Genomic DNA, 16,685 nt, shown 5'->3' with positions numbered 1-16,685 from the left:
ATCCGCGCACATAAGTATTCAAGTAAAGAGCAGGCATTAAAAAAAAAAAATGTAGCCTTATGCCTAGATTCTCCATCAGGCTATTATTATTAGTACAAAATAATTTTGTCTCCAGAGAGATACATCCCACCGAACTGATTTTGGACAAACTGAACAGAAGTGTGAAAGCAAAACAACTCGCACATTTTTGGAAACGTGTGCAAAAATATCAGATTTACATTGTCGACAAAATGCCTCAAGTGCGTTCAGCTGTTACGCTGTGTCTGCCAAAAGTGACTACTTTATTGAGTCAAAAGTACCAAATCCCTTTTGATTTATCGATTTATTTCATGACAACATTTGTAACTTGAATTACTTATACTGTGTTTTGATTTCACAGTACAATGAAATATTGAACTGTATGAATTTACATGAAACAAAAGGAATATTTGTCGTGCTCTAAAATCTTTGACTGTTGGTATAATTGTTGCCTGGAGTGTAGAAATGGAAACGTGTGATTAAAAGCAATCTTTTTCACATGTTACTTTTTTCAGTAATGTTCCTGTTCCTGAACGAGATATGTCACTTGACCAATTAACTTAAAAATGCATGCAGTGAGGCGTCTAAAATGTTGATGATACAGTGCTGAATGCGCCACATTATGACTGATTGAACATGATGTTACAACATCAAACTGTCAGCAGATTGCACCGAGATGTTAACATGTGTTTCCTGTTTGTGTTTTTCACAGCTTTTCATGCAAATTGATGCGCTTTACCCCAAAATGTTTGGAACCTGGACTGATTACGCCAAGAAATACTGCAATGCTCATTACAGGTGAGAGTGAGTCAGAAAGAAATTAGCATTAAAAACATGTGCACAACATGTAGACCAGGGGTGTCAAACATACGGCCCGCGGGTCTGATTGAACCTCCTGAGGGGCCAGTCCCGGGATTATTTAAACGTGAAAAAAATGCACAGACACGGAATGAATATTTTTAATAAGGTGCAATTCATGGAGTATCCGTTAGGGGACATACTGTTTTGATCAGAGAAGAAGACAACAGCAGTCGAGGTCTGTCACTCAGACAGACCCAACATAGCAGACACTATCAAGGGCATGTGAATACATTCTTATTTACACATTTAAGAGCACCGTCCTTAGTTTCTCAAATGTAGGCAGGGATTAAATTTAGATTTTATATGCACATGTGTAAAGGGTTTAAAAATGCCCCTCTTTATAAATATTGTTTAATCTTAAAAATGCATTACAATATTTTTCAATACCATATTATTTGTTAAATTTTGGTGGCTTGGTACAATCAGTGGGATCAGTTGCAATGCATAGATGTGAATGATAAAGTAAATTGCACATTTGTCTAAGGAAATCTAAGGTGCTTCATGAAATGTTTTGTAAAATATATGTTCATTAAATTTAAACATTTTCCAAATATTCTTGTGCTTCTTTAGACCAAAACAAAAGAAAGACATGTTACTTTGGTTTTTAAGAGTATGGAAAACTTGAATGGTCCGTCCCACTTGACATCTACCGAGGCCGTATGTGTATTGCACTTTTAGTAATACGGTAATTAGTTTGCAGATCTGAGCATGTGGTGAATGCCCACGTTGTTTGGGCATGTTTCTAAAAATTGCCGCACATTTCTTATGCCACTTCATTCAGTCTAGCTTTACACCACAGATCCATGTACCCAATTCAGCTTGAATATATGTAGCTTATATTTTTGACTGTATTTACATATTTGTTTCAAGTGACACATATCCGATGTGGCTGTGTTTACATTGATGGAATACATGCTGCGATGCTCCAATTGCCCAACCTTTTCGACTATTGAAGCGACCAACCTCCCACGATCGACCCGATAGCGAGCGCACAAGCATACACACACGCAGGCACGCACGCGGGGGCGCAACTATGCACACGTGCGCATATCCATGCACGCCACGATGAGCCACAGCCATAACAGCCCCAAAAAAGAACAAAACCGAAACCTCCAGACACACAAATATTTCTTTTTTCCCCCTCGCACCCCTCACGATCGACTTGGGACCAGTCCACGGGCCACTGGTTGATTGTGATCGCTGTAATTGCACTTCATTCAGCTGTGTGCATCAAGGGCAAGTTGAGTTGCCACGAAGTAGCTGTAAGTGACTGATTAGCATTAGTCATTAAATGCTACACCAGAATGCATTGATTAATGAAATTTATCGTGTACTGATCGGTAATTCAGCAGAAATTGGCTCCTTCAAGTGGTGCTTTGCCTTTCAGAATTAGAGCAGAATACAGGTAGTGCCATCTGTGTTCACTGTGTAAATGTTGCTCGCTCGTGTAAATGTTTCTCGGTAGATCATTCATAAGTATACTTATTTGATTATTGTTAATATTAATATTTATTTATATACTGACCCATCTCTGTTTATACTGTATATAACAGCGCTGCCACACACTCAGCCCCTAAATAACAGGACAGAAACGCATATTTCTCTTTTTGTTGATGTGTGTTCTTAAACCCTTGCTCATACTGGTATACATGTTTTTTTATGTATGAGAGTGCCCATGTTTCGTTTTATTCAGCTATTTTAATTCATGATTCTTGTTAGGGGTCATGTTGTGTTTTATCGAATCGTTGATTTCATGTCAAAATGGAAATAACATTTTATTTTTGTTCATATGTTTGTTTTTTTGGATTAAAAAGTCACTTGATTTGAATTTTACATCATCGCAGGTAGCCTGACCAATCTCAATGAGCGGACCTTCGGCTCAGTGAGAAAAATGATTTGACCTGTTTAAGATATGAGTTACCCTGAACTAGAAAATACATTGTTGGCCAGGTCCTCCTATCCAACAACCTCCGCTCCGCACGTCAGTGGTATCATATCCATAAAGTGGAGAGGCATGAAATGATGGCTTATCAGCATCTATTCTTTCATACTGGTAAAAGTATCTAATACTGCCAGGACGCATTCCCTTAAATTCCCTCAGCTCAAAGTCCGAAAACACTAAAGTGGAAAGCAGCACATTTTGGCAACCCCTTGTTTATTTTGTCCAGCCAACATGCATGGCAGATAACCAGCCTTTGTCTACAAGGCCACTTTTATTCTAAAACCCCATTTGGCTGATGAGTTGCAAAAGTTTGTCGTGGCCTCGAGACAAATTACTTTGCTGCTCTGCAAATTGCTGTAACGCAAAAATATGGATCCCCAACTGTGTGAGTAGAGCTTTTTTGCTTTTCACAATGCAAAACTCTTGTAGTGCCAGGCAGCTCCCAGGTGGGAATTTTTAAATATGTCTAATAACTACTCCTTGAGGGTACTTCTGTAAATAAGTATTTTTAAGGAATTTTGCCTTGGCTTGAAATGGTTTTTTAACTCTTAATTCCTCTCCTGCAGGTACTTTGGACCCCGCAGGCAGTGGGATTGTAGGGGAGCATCTAACCTAGAGGAGCTGCACCAGCGGCTGAGCCAGATCATGATCCGTCGCCTTAAGGCTCAGGTGCTTAGTCAGCTTCCCCCGAAAATCCGCCAGCGCATCCCGTTCGACCTTCCAAAGGAGGCCGCAAAGGTAAATTTACATTTGATATTCCAGTGCTCCCTTCCCTCAAGGGATGTTCATGTGTGCATTTTCCAGTTGTCAGTCCACTAATATATCAACATTATGTATTAGGAATAGCTCGAAAAGATCACTGTCTTACTAAAATTAAACTAAATTCTGTTTTGTGTGTGTGTGTGTGTGTGTGTGTGTGTGTGTGTGTGTGTGTGTGTGTGTGTGTGTGTGTGTGTGTGTGTGTGTGTGTGTGTGTGTGTGTGTGTGTGTGTGTGTGCGTGTGTGTGTGTGTGTGTGTGTGTGTGCGTGTGTTTGTGTGTGTGTGTGTGTGTGTGTGCGCACACCCCATTCAGCAAAATACCTGAGTGAACAGCATTTATACAAAGCGCGGTGTTGTATGTGTAGATTGATGTTGGTCGTTTTAGCCTTGCCAAAATAATGGTTGTGGATTCTGTCACCTTAGCGACTGAATTATGTCTCTGTCAAACTTGTATAAGTTTGGCAAAATTATTAGGACATCTGTCCATAAAGTGAAAATCCACCAGCATTCTTTATTTTTTCATATCAGCAACTGCAAGGGCATATAGAAGCACCAAATGTGTGCCTTTGGTGCTAATTATGCACACGGCCCCATTTTTTGGAGTGACACAACAATAAAGGAGATGCCCATAAAAGTGGCTACGCTGCATTTTTACGGAACGTCCTATTTTGTGGCAAAATGTGGTCAATGCTTCTCCATAGAGGTGCCAATTAGATACATGCGGAACTGTTGGGAAAAGCTATTGTTGTGTTTTGTAGCTTTTCTTGAGCAACTCCCTTATCGAAAGTCGACTGAAGCAGATAATTTGTCTTCAGTGGACGCAGTGGCAGCAGTTGTTTGCCCCCCCCCCCCCCCAACCATTTAGTTATTATAATACAATAGTGATTATAATATACCGGTATCTTTATTTATATCTCACTGCAGCTGTAACAAAGCGCTTTACAGAATAGTAAACATAAAATAACAAAACATAGTAAACATACAATAACAAAATCCAGTAAGTGTATAACACAACGCATAAAATAAGACGTGGACAGTCATGGCCACTATTCCAGCATACGCCTTGCTTGTTGTTTGAAGCAGTTGTACCGGTACATGAAAGAGGAGAGACTTGGTGTCCTTTCGCCAGTGGATCAGAGATGTCATGCTCAAAATGTGCAGACATATGCTCCAAGCTAAGTTCAAAAGTAAACAGGAACCTTTAGGGTCCATTAACGGAAAAAGAGATTGGTTCACTACTCCTGTCCCATGTAAATCTGCTTCAAATCCAAGCACAGACTCTCAGGTCCATATACGCATCCGCGCTCCACACTGACGCTGCTCTCTCCTCTTGAGTGTTATCCAATACTTGAAATGATGTTATAAAATCTTAGAGCAAATAATTGGCAAAGGCGACATAGTCTAATGTAAAAAATATATATATATGTGAAAGACCTTGCGACCCAAGACCGCAACCCACCAACCCCAACCCCCCTTAAAACCATGTGTACTCCGGGACCACGTACTAGCTATGCCCTGGCCCTCCTATCTCCTTTTACTCCCTCATGATTGCTTTTATCTTCCACTGCCAGACACTTTTTATGCCGCACATGCCCTTTACATGTTTAGCCCTGGCCTTTTTGTCAATGGTGGTCAAGTGACTATCACCATGGGCGGAGTGTTTAGCCACTCATTTTTGAAACAGCAGGTTCTTCAGCTGGCATGAAACATTCATAATTAGAATAAAAACTCATTTCCATACTGTCACGCGCTTGTTTATGGAGGTGTTGCTGAGTGGAACATCTAAGCAACAAAACATAAATGGAAGGGAGCTTTGTTCTCCGGCAACATGATCCCATTAATTCATTCGGTTGTCCTTGACTTTGACTAAGTTCGACTGAAATGCTAATGATTTTACTAAGTAGAAACACTTTTATGTTCCAACCGAAACTTGTTTATTGTGTCGAATACACAGTGCAAGGAAACTCTCACAGGATGTGCACATTAATAAGTCGCTACTTCATTTATCCAACTTCCCCCCTCCCCCCTCCCCCACCGACATTTCTTCCTCCCTCATCTGCTTCCCCCAGCTCGCCATATGGGTCACATGTAGCACTTTAGGACCGTGTTGACTGTTTTGCATGATCTTTGCGATTCGACTGCGAATCACGAACAAAAGGGCCAATTTAAGCCATGCTACATAGAAATGTAATCCGATCGCGGTGATTGAATTCAGCATGCTAATTTTTTGTCAGGCCACTACATCATGTGGTGCATTATAATACAAAATGGTGTAAAGGTAGCCTGTAGGACACCCCGCTGTTAACCAACCACACATTGCCCTGTTTTTATTATAAACTGAACCTGTTTATGAATAGCAGGTCGCATATGGTGATGGCGGCCGCTCCCACCGCAACACACTCCACTCTTGCTTTAAATACTCTTCAGCAATCACCTTGAGAGCGCACGAGGCCTCTTTGATTTATTGTAGCCTGGCTGCTTCTCCATCTTCGACCCCGGCTTGTCACATTGCCGCTATAATTGGGAGATGCTCCTGACCCACCTAACAACACAGGAGTCCAGTCGGAGGGGGTGGCATCCTTGGGAATTCTCTACCTTTTTTCACCCTCTGTCTTTCTATTCCCTTCCAGGAAAACTAGGACATCCAGCAGCACAATTTATTCTTGTGCGCCTTATATCTCCAAACGAGTTAAGATAGAAAGCGAAAGATGTTGAAGAACTCAAGAATTTGCCTTCTCCTTGTTTCGCAGGAGGCCACAGCCAGCTTCTCCAAATGGGAGAGCCTCATGAAGGGATGTGGGTCAGAGGTTGTTGCCACCAGCAGCAACCCCTTCACTGAGGTCATGAGCCTGATCACGCAGATGTACAAGCAAACAGCAATTGCCAAGGTAATGGGAAACCTGCTTGCAGGACAGCCTTCCACATAGTCTGCTGGGTTTCAGCATTTATTGATTGACTTGAGATTTTGTTCCGCTTTTTAATAGTATTAGTGAACGACACTCTTTTTGTTTGACCATGTGTGTATCCGTTTTTCAAAGGCTCTATTATGCTTGCCACCTAATCAAGTCAAGTCAACAGTATTTATAGAGGACTTTCAAACAGCCATCGCTGCATACAAAGTGCTGTACATGAAGGCTAAAACATTCCTGACAACAAAGTAGAACTAAAATACTGGAACATGCTGTCAAAACTGCAACATCACATCATTAGTGCCATTTGACACGCAGAGTCAACAAACCAACACCTACCCAACTAGATTAATCAAAATGTACCTTCCAATGTTGTTAACCCCTGCGGCACATCTGAAAGCTGAGAGTTTGCAAAGAATATCACTTTAAGTCAGTGGAAGAATATCATCTGAAAGAAAAAGGGGGACTTCACGCTCCGTCTTGGTGAGATCTCATAGCAGAGCATCGCCATGGAAACTGAACTTAATGATTGCCAGAGAAAAGCACTTAGACAAAGCTGGGGGTTCTAACTATAGGATTATTTAGTCACGTCCAACCTGGCATGATTGCACCCCGCACCAACACCATTACACCTCTGTAATCATGTTGCTATGGAAACAATGGCTTTCAGTTTGAAGTGAGAAGGAAATAATCAGTGGGTGAGGGCGGCCGGATACATGCAGCATTCCATTCCTGTACTCCCAGTTTGTAGTGCCGTCGAGCCTGATCCTCTCGCTATGGCAGCCTGTCGACCTTCCATGTTGCAAAGTAAACATTGCACCAAGCATAGCCTCTGCCACGTTTGAGGTTGGTGTTTGTCTTAATTAGTGGGTTGACCTGAGCCTTGAGAAGTGTGGCCACAAGGTTTACAAACTCTGGAGACAACCACCAAATGCAATCACCGTCGCGATTTGACGAGGCCGAGTTTGTATCTTGTTTTGGACTTCATGTTGTTTGCTGATTGGATTCTGCTCAATTTAGCCCAGTGCCGGCCCTCCTTACATGACAAAAGCCATCTCATCCATCTCAAGACAGACAGCAGACAGCAGACCACAGATGCATTTAAAGTGTTGTTTATTTGTTTGTCAGTGAGCAAAATTTGTGAAAACTGTCTGACCAATCACCACAAGGATAAGTGCCAGAAAATACATTTTAAAATTCCTTCCTATAGCTGCGAATGCATGCCTATGCAGAAGGTGTGTATGTATTAGGCTGTACTGTTTCCAATCCACATTCATATTATTAGCCTTGGCAGCGGCCTGTGCTTGACCGAGTGCCATCCTGGTGTCTTCTATTGCTTTTAGAGCATGACACACTTTCTATACTTTAGGGGATTTTTTTATCATCAGGAGGGGGTAGAACAGTGAAATATCACATTTATGTCACTTTGACGAGCAACATGGCGCTTGCCTGCCTGCCTGCCAGTCGTCCTGGCCATGATGGTGCCAAAAAGTCTTTGGGGTATTTTTATTGCATTACCCGCCAAGCATCTGCTCCCAATTACCCAGAGAGGACATCTCTGATGCTGGACTTTAAAGCAAGCTAACGGCCCGCTTCAGACAGTTGAGAAGTTTGTGCACTAATTAAACTCAGCGGAAAGGAGCCAGCATAACCAAGTTGTCAGTAATGAGGACCCCCCGATCAGAAAAGGGTCAGCAGACCTGGTGAAGTGAGTTATTATTTGGAGCACCGACTAATTATATCAGCAAATCAAAGCAGAGGTTCTGCCAGAGCAGGTGTCATGGATGCTGAAGTTGTCCGGTCACAAGAGGCATTTTACAGAGGTGGGATTTCACACCACCCAAACCTTTTTCTTAACTGTCCAGCATAAACTGTGTCTGACCTAAATATAAACCGTAATATTCTCACTAGTGGCCACTATTCTTAGGAGTCTCACACAGTGAAATGAGCCGAGCCCAGATGCTGGATGATATACTGTACAGCATTTCCAAACTCAAGCCACAGCCGCAGTCATCACCATGGGTGGTTGCTGGGCAGCAGCTCGCAGTGAAATGATACAAGATACCCGCAGGTTACAGTGAACTCAGCAGTACGTGTTTTCTCAGACTATAAGCTCCAAGATGTCAGTCAAGGTCACAGAAGCAAGCAAGATGCTCTGTTTAATTTGTCGTTTGGACTATTTTCATTTGCACTGTACATTCTTTGTTTTTGTTATTGTAACCAAATTCACTCCATTTTTGCTTTATGTGTTTTTTTTATCACGCTCGTCCTTCATCTGCCCCAGCGTTGACTTTTTTTTCCGTCAATCAGCGCTCTCTTTCCATGGGGAAAGTTCCTGGTTTGTTTTGTTTTGTCTGGTTGTTGTCATTTGTTGCAAGTCTGCCCCGATGCTCTTTTTGCTTCTGGTGTGTTTGGATTTGGGGAATTTGCATGCTGGCTCGCCAGTGCTTCTGTATTGTTGTAAATAAACTCTATTTGTGATTTCTGCATGGCTTAGGGCCATCCTCTCCCATGTGCTTAAATCACAAAAATGCACAGTTGTACACTTTTCTGGCTGCTCAACATAAGTCTGTCATTTATGCACATTCCTGACAGATGCACACTTTGGGTACTTTTTCTCTTCCATGCTCCAGAAGCTGGAGTAGGTCCACAGGCCCGAAATGGTTAACCATCAAATTGCGCTTGGCATTATAACATACTGTACGTCGCCACATGTAAGCAACTTGCAGAAAGCGATCAAATGCATGTGAGGAGACTGAACAAGTGATATTTTATGAAGCTAGTCAAAGAGGTGCTGTGAGTCAGCTAACAAAGCATTTTAGTCGTGATATTGATTAGTGCCAGCTGGCTTTGTTTCACCTATAACTGCGAGGACCGATTTTTCAAACATGGCGCTGGCGGCGAGAATTCAAAACAAGGCTCCACAGTTTCTGAAAGCGCAGGGCTCCCACTGTGACAAGAACTAAAGTCATCGTAATATTGCAATTGCTAGTGGTGTAAGTAGGTTGGGCACTGCTGATCTACAAACATGCATTCAGTTACAAGTACAGTAATTTGATTAGTTTTGATTTATTTAAGAATTTTAAAAAAAGTATGCAAGTCCTGACTTCTCGATGACCCATGCGCTATGTAAGATATTTTCATATTTAAAGTAAGCTATATTTATCTCATGGATTTCAATGTCTCAGGGAAACTCTCATGTTCCTTGATTTACATCCAGCTTCAGAATTCACTGAATTACGCCGCTCAAACTCATTTTCATTTTACCGCGTGCGTGCGTGCGAGTGTGTGCGTGTGTGTGCGTGTGAAGTCTGGATGGAGGAATAGACAAATTACATAGGACCAGTTGAGTAAAAAAAGAAGACAAACGGGAGAATATAGCTCTTACTGCACATACGGTGCCGCAAAAAAATATTTCGCCCCTGCTGAAAATATATATTTTTTCAAGTTTGACCACTTTTATGTTTAAAATCCTCAAATAAATATAACTCACTCATTCTTGAGAGAAGGGACAAAAGAGATATTTTTTAAAAAACCCATTCTTTAAAATGCACGTTATTACTTGAATTTCCATAATTGTGTTTGTAGAAAAAAAGTCTTAGTTATTTCATCATATCAAAGAGCAGGTTTTTAATAATTAAAAAAAAATCTTGATTTTTGTCAATTTTCTTAGACACATTAAAAAGTGCAGTTTTAAGTCCAAGTTGTCTAAGAAGAATCCAAAGTCAGAAATTAATTGGTTACACTATGTGATCAAATACACTTGTTTTCAGATTTCACACATTTCTGAATAACCGCAAGATTTTCTTGATTTCTTTTTAATTTTAGTCTGACTCTAAATTCTTAAATTTCTAATAGAGGGGTGTGGACAAACAGTCATTTATTGCATAACTTATACAAATAATAAACTTAATTTTTCAAAGAACAATCAAAATGTGTGGTGTCAACTTGGTGTTGATGGTGTCGACAGAAATGCATTAAAAAAATATGTCTTTGAACAAATGTAGGACACGATAGAGGAACTATGATGAAGTCTGGTATATTGAACATCAATTTTAAAAATAAACATACTGTGAATGTCATCATTTACAACTACTGGAATGCAAAATCTACTACTGGTGGTAATCATGCTGAGAGCTGATTACCACCAGACGAAACTTAATGACTAAATACATATAGGAAACAAACAACACAAACATGGACTTTAAAATCTTTGATTACGCTGAACATAAGACATTCGATCCAGAGAACAACTTGGATCCAGACAATAATTTCTTCAATCATAATCACAGCATCACAAACTCTGAGTATTATACTGATGAACAATTCAACTCAAATGTAGAACTGAAAAATACATTTTCAGTGATACATATAAATAGTAGAAGTCTATATAAAAATTTCACCAAAATCGAAGAATATTTAACTACATTTAATAAATTTACAATTATTGCCATATCAGAAACTTGGCTTGATGATGAAAAAACAAGTGAAATGAAAATTGATGGATATGAAATGTATGCAACTCATAGGGATGTCAAAAAAGGAGGGGGAATTGCAATATATGTAGATAAAACACTGAAATGCTGCAAAATTGAGAGCTTGACAAACACAACTGAGAATCTAATGGAATGTCTAACTTTAGAAATACACATGAAAAATGCATCAAATGTTTTTTTAAGTTGCGTTTATAGGACACCAGGATCTTGTCTAGACACATTTAATAAAAAACTGATAGATATGCTGAGTTGTTCTAATGACAAGAAAACACGAATGATATGTGGCGATTTTAACATCAACTTATTAAACCCAAATTGACACAAAAAAAACAACAGATTTCATAAAAAACGGTCTATTCACAGTCATTCTGAGACCCAGCAGAATAACAGTGGATACGGCCACATTGATAGATAACTTTCATTCATTCATTCATTCATCTTCCGAGCCGCTTGATCCTCACGAGGGTCGCGGGGGGTGCTGGAGCCTATCCCAGCTGTCTTCGGGCAGTAGGCGGGGGACACCCTGAATCGGTTGCCAGCCAATCGCCGGGCACACAGAAACGAACAACCATCCGCACTCACACTCACACCTAGGGACAATTTAGAGCGTCCAATCAGCCTGCCATGCATGTTTTTGGAATGTGGGAGGAAACCGGAGCACCCGGAGAAAACCCACGCAGGCCCGGGGAGAACATGCAAACTCCACACAGGGAGGCCGGAGCTGGAATCGAACCCGGTACCTCTGCACTGTGAAGCCGACGTGCTAACCACTGGACTACCGGGCCGCCCTTGATAGATAACATATTTATAAATAAGATTGATCACAAAAAGGAAAGTGGACTTCTCATAACTGATATAGGTGGCCATCTACCGGTCTTTGTAGTCCTACACAATTACTTTGCTAGAAAAACAAAACCAATAACCCACACATCTGAAATAAGACTCAGAACCCAACATTCCATTGCAGCTTTCGACCTAGACAAGCATAATTGGTCTGAGGTTTACACAAATTATGATCCAAACACTGCGTTTGAAGCATTTCAGTCAACCATAACCTCCTTATACGATAAACATTTCCCAGTAATTAAAGTCACCAGAAAGTTCAATGGACAAAGTAAGCCATGGATAATAAAAGGCATAGAAAATGCATGTAAAAAGAAAAACAATCTATACAAATTGTTTCTAAAATCCAGAACTAATGAAGCTGAAACAAAATATAAGAGTTATAAAAACAAATTAGTAAATATTATAAGAACTAGTAAGTGAGACCATTTTCATGCATTATTAGAGCAAAATAAAAGCAACACTCAAGTACCGTAATCTGGAAAATCTTATATCATGTAATTAGAAATAACTCTAATAAAGTAGATTATCCAGAGTATTTTATGAAAGACAAAAATACCTTTATTGAGGAAACGGCAGAAATAGCAAATGAATTTAATGAATATTTTGTTAATATCGGCAGTAACTTAGCAAAACAAATTCCCGATCCAATAAACTCTTTAGAAATAGATAAACACACAAAAAATCCTTCCACAATGTTTCTTACTGCTGTGAATCAAAATGAAATATTAAATATTGTAAAAACATATCAAAGTAAAAAGTCAACCGACTGTTTTGATATTGATATGTCAATAGTAAAACATATTATAGAACTTGGTGTGCGACCCTTTACATATATATGCAAGCTGTCATTTAAAGTCGGTATTTTTCCATCAAAAATGAAAACAGCTAAAGTTATTCCAATTTTTAAAAATGGAGTAAGACAATTCATTACAAATTATAGACCTATATCACTGTTACCACAATTTTCAAAAATATTAGAAAAATTATTTTCTCGCAGACTCGATAACTTCATTGATAAACACATGCTATTAAGTGAAAATCAATATGGCTTCAGAGAAAAACAGACCACCTTATTGGCAGCAATGGAGTTTGTGGAAGCAATAGCCACTAATATAGATAATAAAGAATACACGGGCGGGATTTTTCTAGATCTAAAAAAAGCTTTTGATACTATAGACCATGCTATATTATTGAAAAAAATAGAGAGATATGGTATAAGAGGCACAGCACATAAATGGATTGAAAGTTATTTAGAAAACAGATATCAGTATGTGCAGTTCAAAAACAAAAAATCCAACTTACTGAAGATTATCCATCGAGTGCCTCAGGGTTCAGTGATTGGACCAAAACTGTTCATTTTATATATTAATGATATCTGTAGTGTGTCAAAACAATTCAAATGCGTCCTTTTCGCTGATGACACAACATTTTACTGCTCTGGAAAAAATATGAAACAACTCCTGAAAATTGTGGAAAACGAATTGACAAAATTAAAAAACTGGTTTGACAAAAATAAATTATCTTTAAATTTAACAAAAACTAAGCTAGTTGTTTTTGGCACAAGACCAATTAAAGACCAAATTAAAATAAAGATAAATTCAATTGAAATAGAATGAGTCTATGAATATAAGTTTCTTGGACTAGTAATAGATACCAAACTATCCTGGAAGCCACACATAGATAACATAAAAAGAAAAGTATCCAAAACTATCAGGATACTCCACAAAACGAAGGATGTGTTGAATAAGAGCTCCTTGTATACACTACTGTGTAGAAATATGGGGAAAAGCCTGTAAAACGAACACACTCCGTTTTAAAATTACAAAAAAAAGCAATCAGAATAATCAACAGGTCGAAATATATAGAACCCACAAATCCAATATTCATCAAATTAAACACAATGAAATTCTACGACCTGGTTGACTACAAAATTACTCAATTAATGTATAAAGCACATAACAACCTCCTTTGCCAAAATATCCCGCAGCTTTTTGAAATTAGAGAGAGCTGTTGTCATCTAAGGGGCACTAATCAACACAAAAAATCCAAAACAAGAACAAACATCAAGCAAAGGTGTGTATCAGTAATTGGTGTCAATCTATGGAATAAGCTTGAGACGGATCTGAAAATGAGCAAATCGTTGGAGGAGTTCAAAAACAAATTCAAAAGATTAGTACAAAAAAACTACCCGGTACATAAATCTGAATTAAAATAGATAAATTTGATATACTTACAAAATATAGTCATGTAACTGTTTGTTCTTGTTTTGGATTTTGATCAACTTAACAATTGTATTCAAGGAATGCTAATTATAATGAATATCAGAAAATTGAAATACAAAAGAAGAAAGAATAACTAGATATATACAAACCAAAAGGTGTAGAAATAGAATAGTATAGTATACACAAGGGTAAAAATATTTAATGATATGTAGTTTTTCATTTCTTTTTTTGAAAAATGAACAATTCAGTTACATAATAAGGGGTAGGACTAGATAAGTTATTTACTTCTTCCTAGTCCTTTGAGCATACAACTGTGATGATGTGTGTTTTTTTTCTTTTAACTGTTTCTAATTTTCCTTTTATAATTTTTGTTTGACCTTTGTCTACCTGTTATTGTGTGTACTACATATGCTAAAAAAAAAAAATGTAGAACAGAAGGAGCCTTCTCCTCTTGCCCTCCTCCATCGCTTTTTCCCTCTCCTCCGTACCAGCTCCCCGGGCTTCCCTTCCTTTTCTCCTGTGGTCCTCTCTCCTCGTTTACTCCTCCTCCGCTCCTTCATTGATGCTCTTCCTCATCTTCATTCCGTGACAGATGTGCTCATACTCTATGAAATCCATCACATCAGCACCAACTGTGTAAATGTCCCTCTTTCCTGACTGCAGTGGTGTTGCATTTTATTAATTGTTTCATGATTATGTCTTCACCTAAGCAAAAGTCACATTTACACATATTTGATATGATGCACATTAGTTATTTTTAAGTCTTAATGTATATTTTTTGATGGACACATTCGAGGAAATAAGGGCAATACTGGATATAACAGAAACTGAATATCAATTGGAACTTTAAATATCTTGTCAGTGAAGTGTATTCGATTAAAAATAGGTCGAACATGATTTGCAAATCATTTGTATTCTGGTTTTATTTACACAACATCCCAACTTAAGCGAAATTGGGTTTTATGCGATTATCCACTAGGGGTGTTTGATGCCACTTTATTTAAATATTAAATTTTTCAATACTCACTGATCCCAAAACCATCCATCCATCCGTCCATTTTCTGATCCCCTTTGTCCGCACAAGGGTCACTGGGGCGTCCTGGAGCCTATCCCGGCTCGCATCCAGTAGGAGACGGGGTACACACTGAACTGGTTGCCAGCCAATCGCAGGGCGCTTCTAGACGAACAATCATTCGCTATCACAATCACACCTATGGACAATTTAGATTGTTCCATGAATCAGCCACGCATGTTTTTTGGAATATGGGAGGAAACCGGAGGCCCCGGGGAAAATCCACGCAGGCACTTTGGGAACATGCCGCAAACTCCACACAGGAAGGCCAGAGCCTGGAACTTAACCCTGCGCCGCTGTACTGTGAAGCGGACGTATTTTTCATACATAAGATGTCTAATAAACTAGTGACAGACCATTTTAAAGAAATATGTTTCCCTTGGGGGCGGCCCGGTAGTCCAGTGGCTAGCATGTCGACTTCACAGTGCAGAGGTCCCGGGTTCGATTCCAGTTCCGGCCTCCCTGGGTGGAGTTTGCATGTTCTCCCTGGGCCTGCATGGGTTTTCTCCGGGTGCTCCGGTTTCCTCCCACATTCCAAAAACACGCATGGCAGGCTGATTGAACACTCTAAATTGTCCCTAGGTGTGAGTGCGGGCGTGCATGGTTGTTCGTCTCTGTGTGCCCTGCGATTGGCTGGCAACCAATTCGGGGTGTCCCCCGCCTACTGCCCGAAGACAGCTGGGATAGGCTCCAGCACCCCCCACGACCCTAATGAGGATGAAGTGGTTCGGAAGGTGAATGAATGAATGTTTCCCTTATTTCTGGCAAACATTCACGCTACAGTCCAAAATAAAACACAAACATCTCACTCTGAAATTAGGATTCATTTGAAATAAATTAACAATGCAAAACAAAACTGACAACTCCCTGAGTTTTAGGCTTTGTTCAAATTAATCCAGGTTCAAATGTTATCAGTTACTGTAAGTTTGACTCATTGAACTTGGCAAATAGGCTTGAAAGACACGGCTGACAAATCACCATGCACTGTACGCATTTCATACCAGTCGATATTGATGGCTGTTGTGTTTTTTTACATGTCCAAAATAAGAAAAAATAGAGTAAAGATCAAATAAAATACAACATCCAGAGTAAAAATACCATTCTTAAAAAATACAGGTACATTCAACAAAAAAAAGGAAACAGGTAATTATAGTACTCTGTATAGTAAGTGAGTGAGTAAAAGTGCTATGTTGCCTCTACTGCATAAAAATAGACCTTTTTATGCACCAAATAATAACGCTTAATTTTTTCTGAGTCGATAAAAGCAGATTCATTCATTCATTCATTCATCTTCCTAACCGCTTGATCCTCACTAGGGTCGCGGGGGGTGCTGGAGCCTATCCCAGCTGTCTCCGGGCAGTAGGCGGGGGACACCCTGAATCGGTTGCCAGCCAATCGCAGGGCACACAGAGACGAACAACCATCCACTCTCACACTCACACCTAGGGACAATTTAGAGTGTTCAATCAGCCTGCCACGCATGTTTTTGGAATGTGGGAGGAAACCGGAGCACCCGGAGAAAACCCACGCAAGCCCGGGGAGAACATGCAAACTCCACA

The 16,685-nt window shown here is 39.6% G+C and overlaps 1 protein-coding gene and 1 long non-coding RNA gene across 5 annotated transcripts in view; both read left to right on the top strand.

Moving 5' to 3' along the window:
- Window positions 1-16,685, top strand: part of zranb3 (zinc finger, RAN-binding domain containing 3) — a 99,499-nt gene that overhangs the window by 22,140 nt on the left and 60,674 nt on the right. For all 4 annotated transcript variants that reach the window (XM_052052325.1, XM_052052296.1, XM_052052307.1 and 1 more), the window contains exons 6-8: window positions 731-816; window positions 3,388-3,559; window positions 6,332-6,469. In XM_052052325.1, coding sequence (XP_051908285.1) covers window positions 731-816; window positions 3,388-3,559; window positions 6,332-6,469 — 396 coding nt within the window. The remainder of the gene's footprint in view (window positions 1-730; window positions 817-3,387; window positions 3,560-6,331; window positions 6,470-16,685) is intronic.
- LOC127592670 (uncharacterized) lies at window positions 6,476-10,598 on the top strand. The gene is made up of 2 exons (XR_007960169.1): window positions 6,476-6,646; window positions 6,716-10,598. It is a non-coding gene; the product is annotated as an uncharacterized LOC127592670 (long non-coding RNA).

This window comes from Hippocampus zosterae, chromosome 2 (genome assembly GCF_025434085.1).
Source record: "Hippocampus zosterae strain Florida chromosome 2, ASM2543408v3, whole genome shotgun sequence".
Taxonomy (NCBI): Eukaryota; Metazoa; Chordata; class Actinopteri; order Syngnathiformes; family Syngnathidae; genus Hippocampus; species Hippocampus zosterae.
This window is presented reverse-complemented; position numbering and strand designations above follow the sequence as displayed.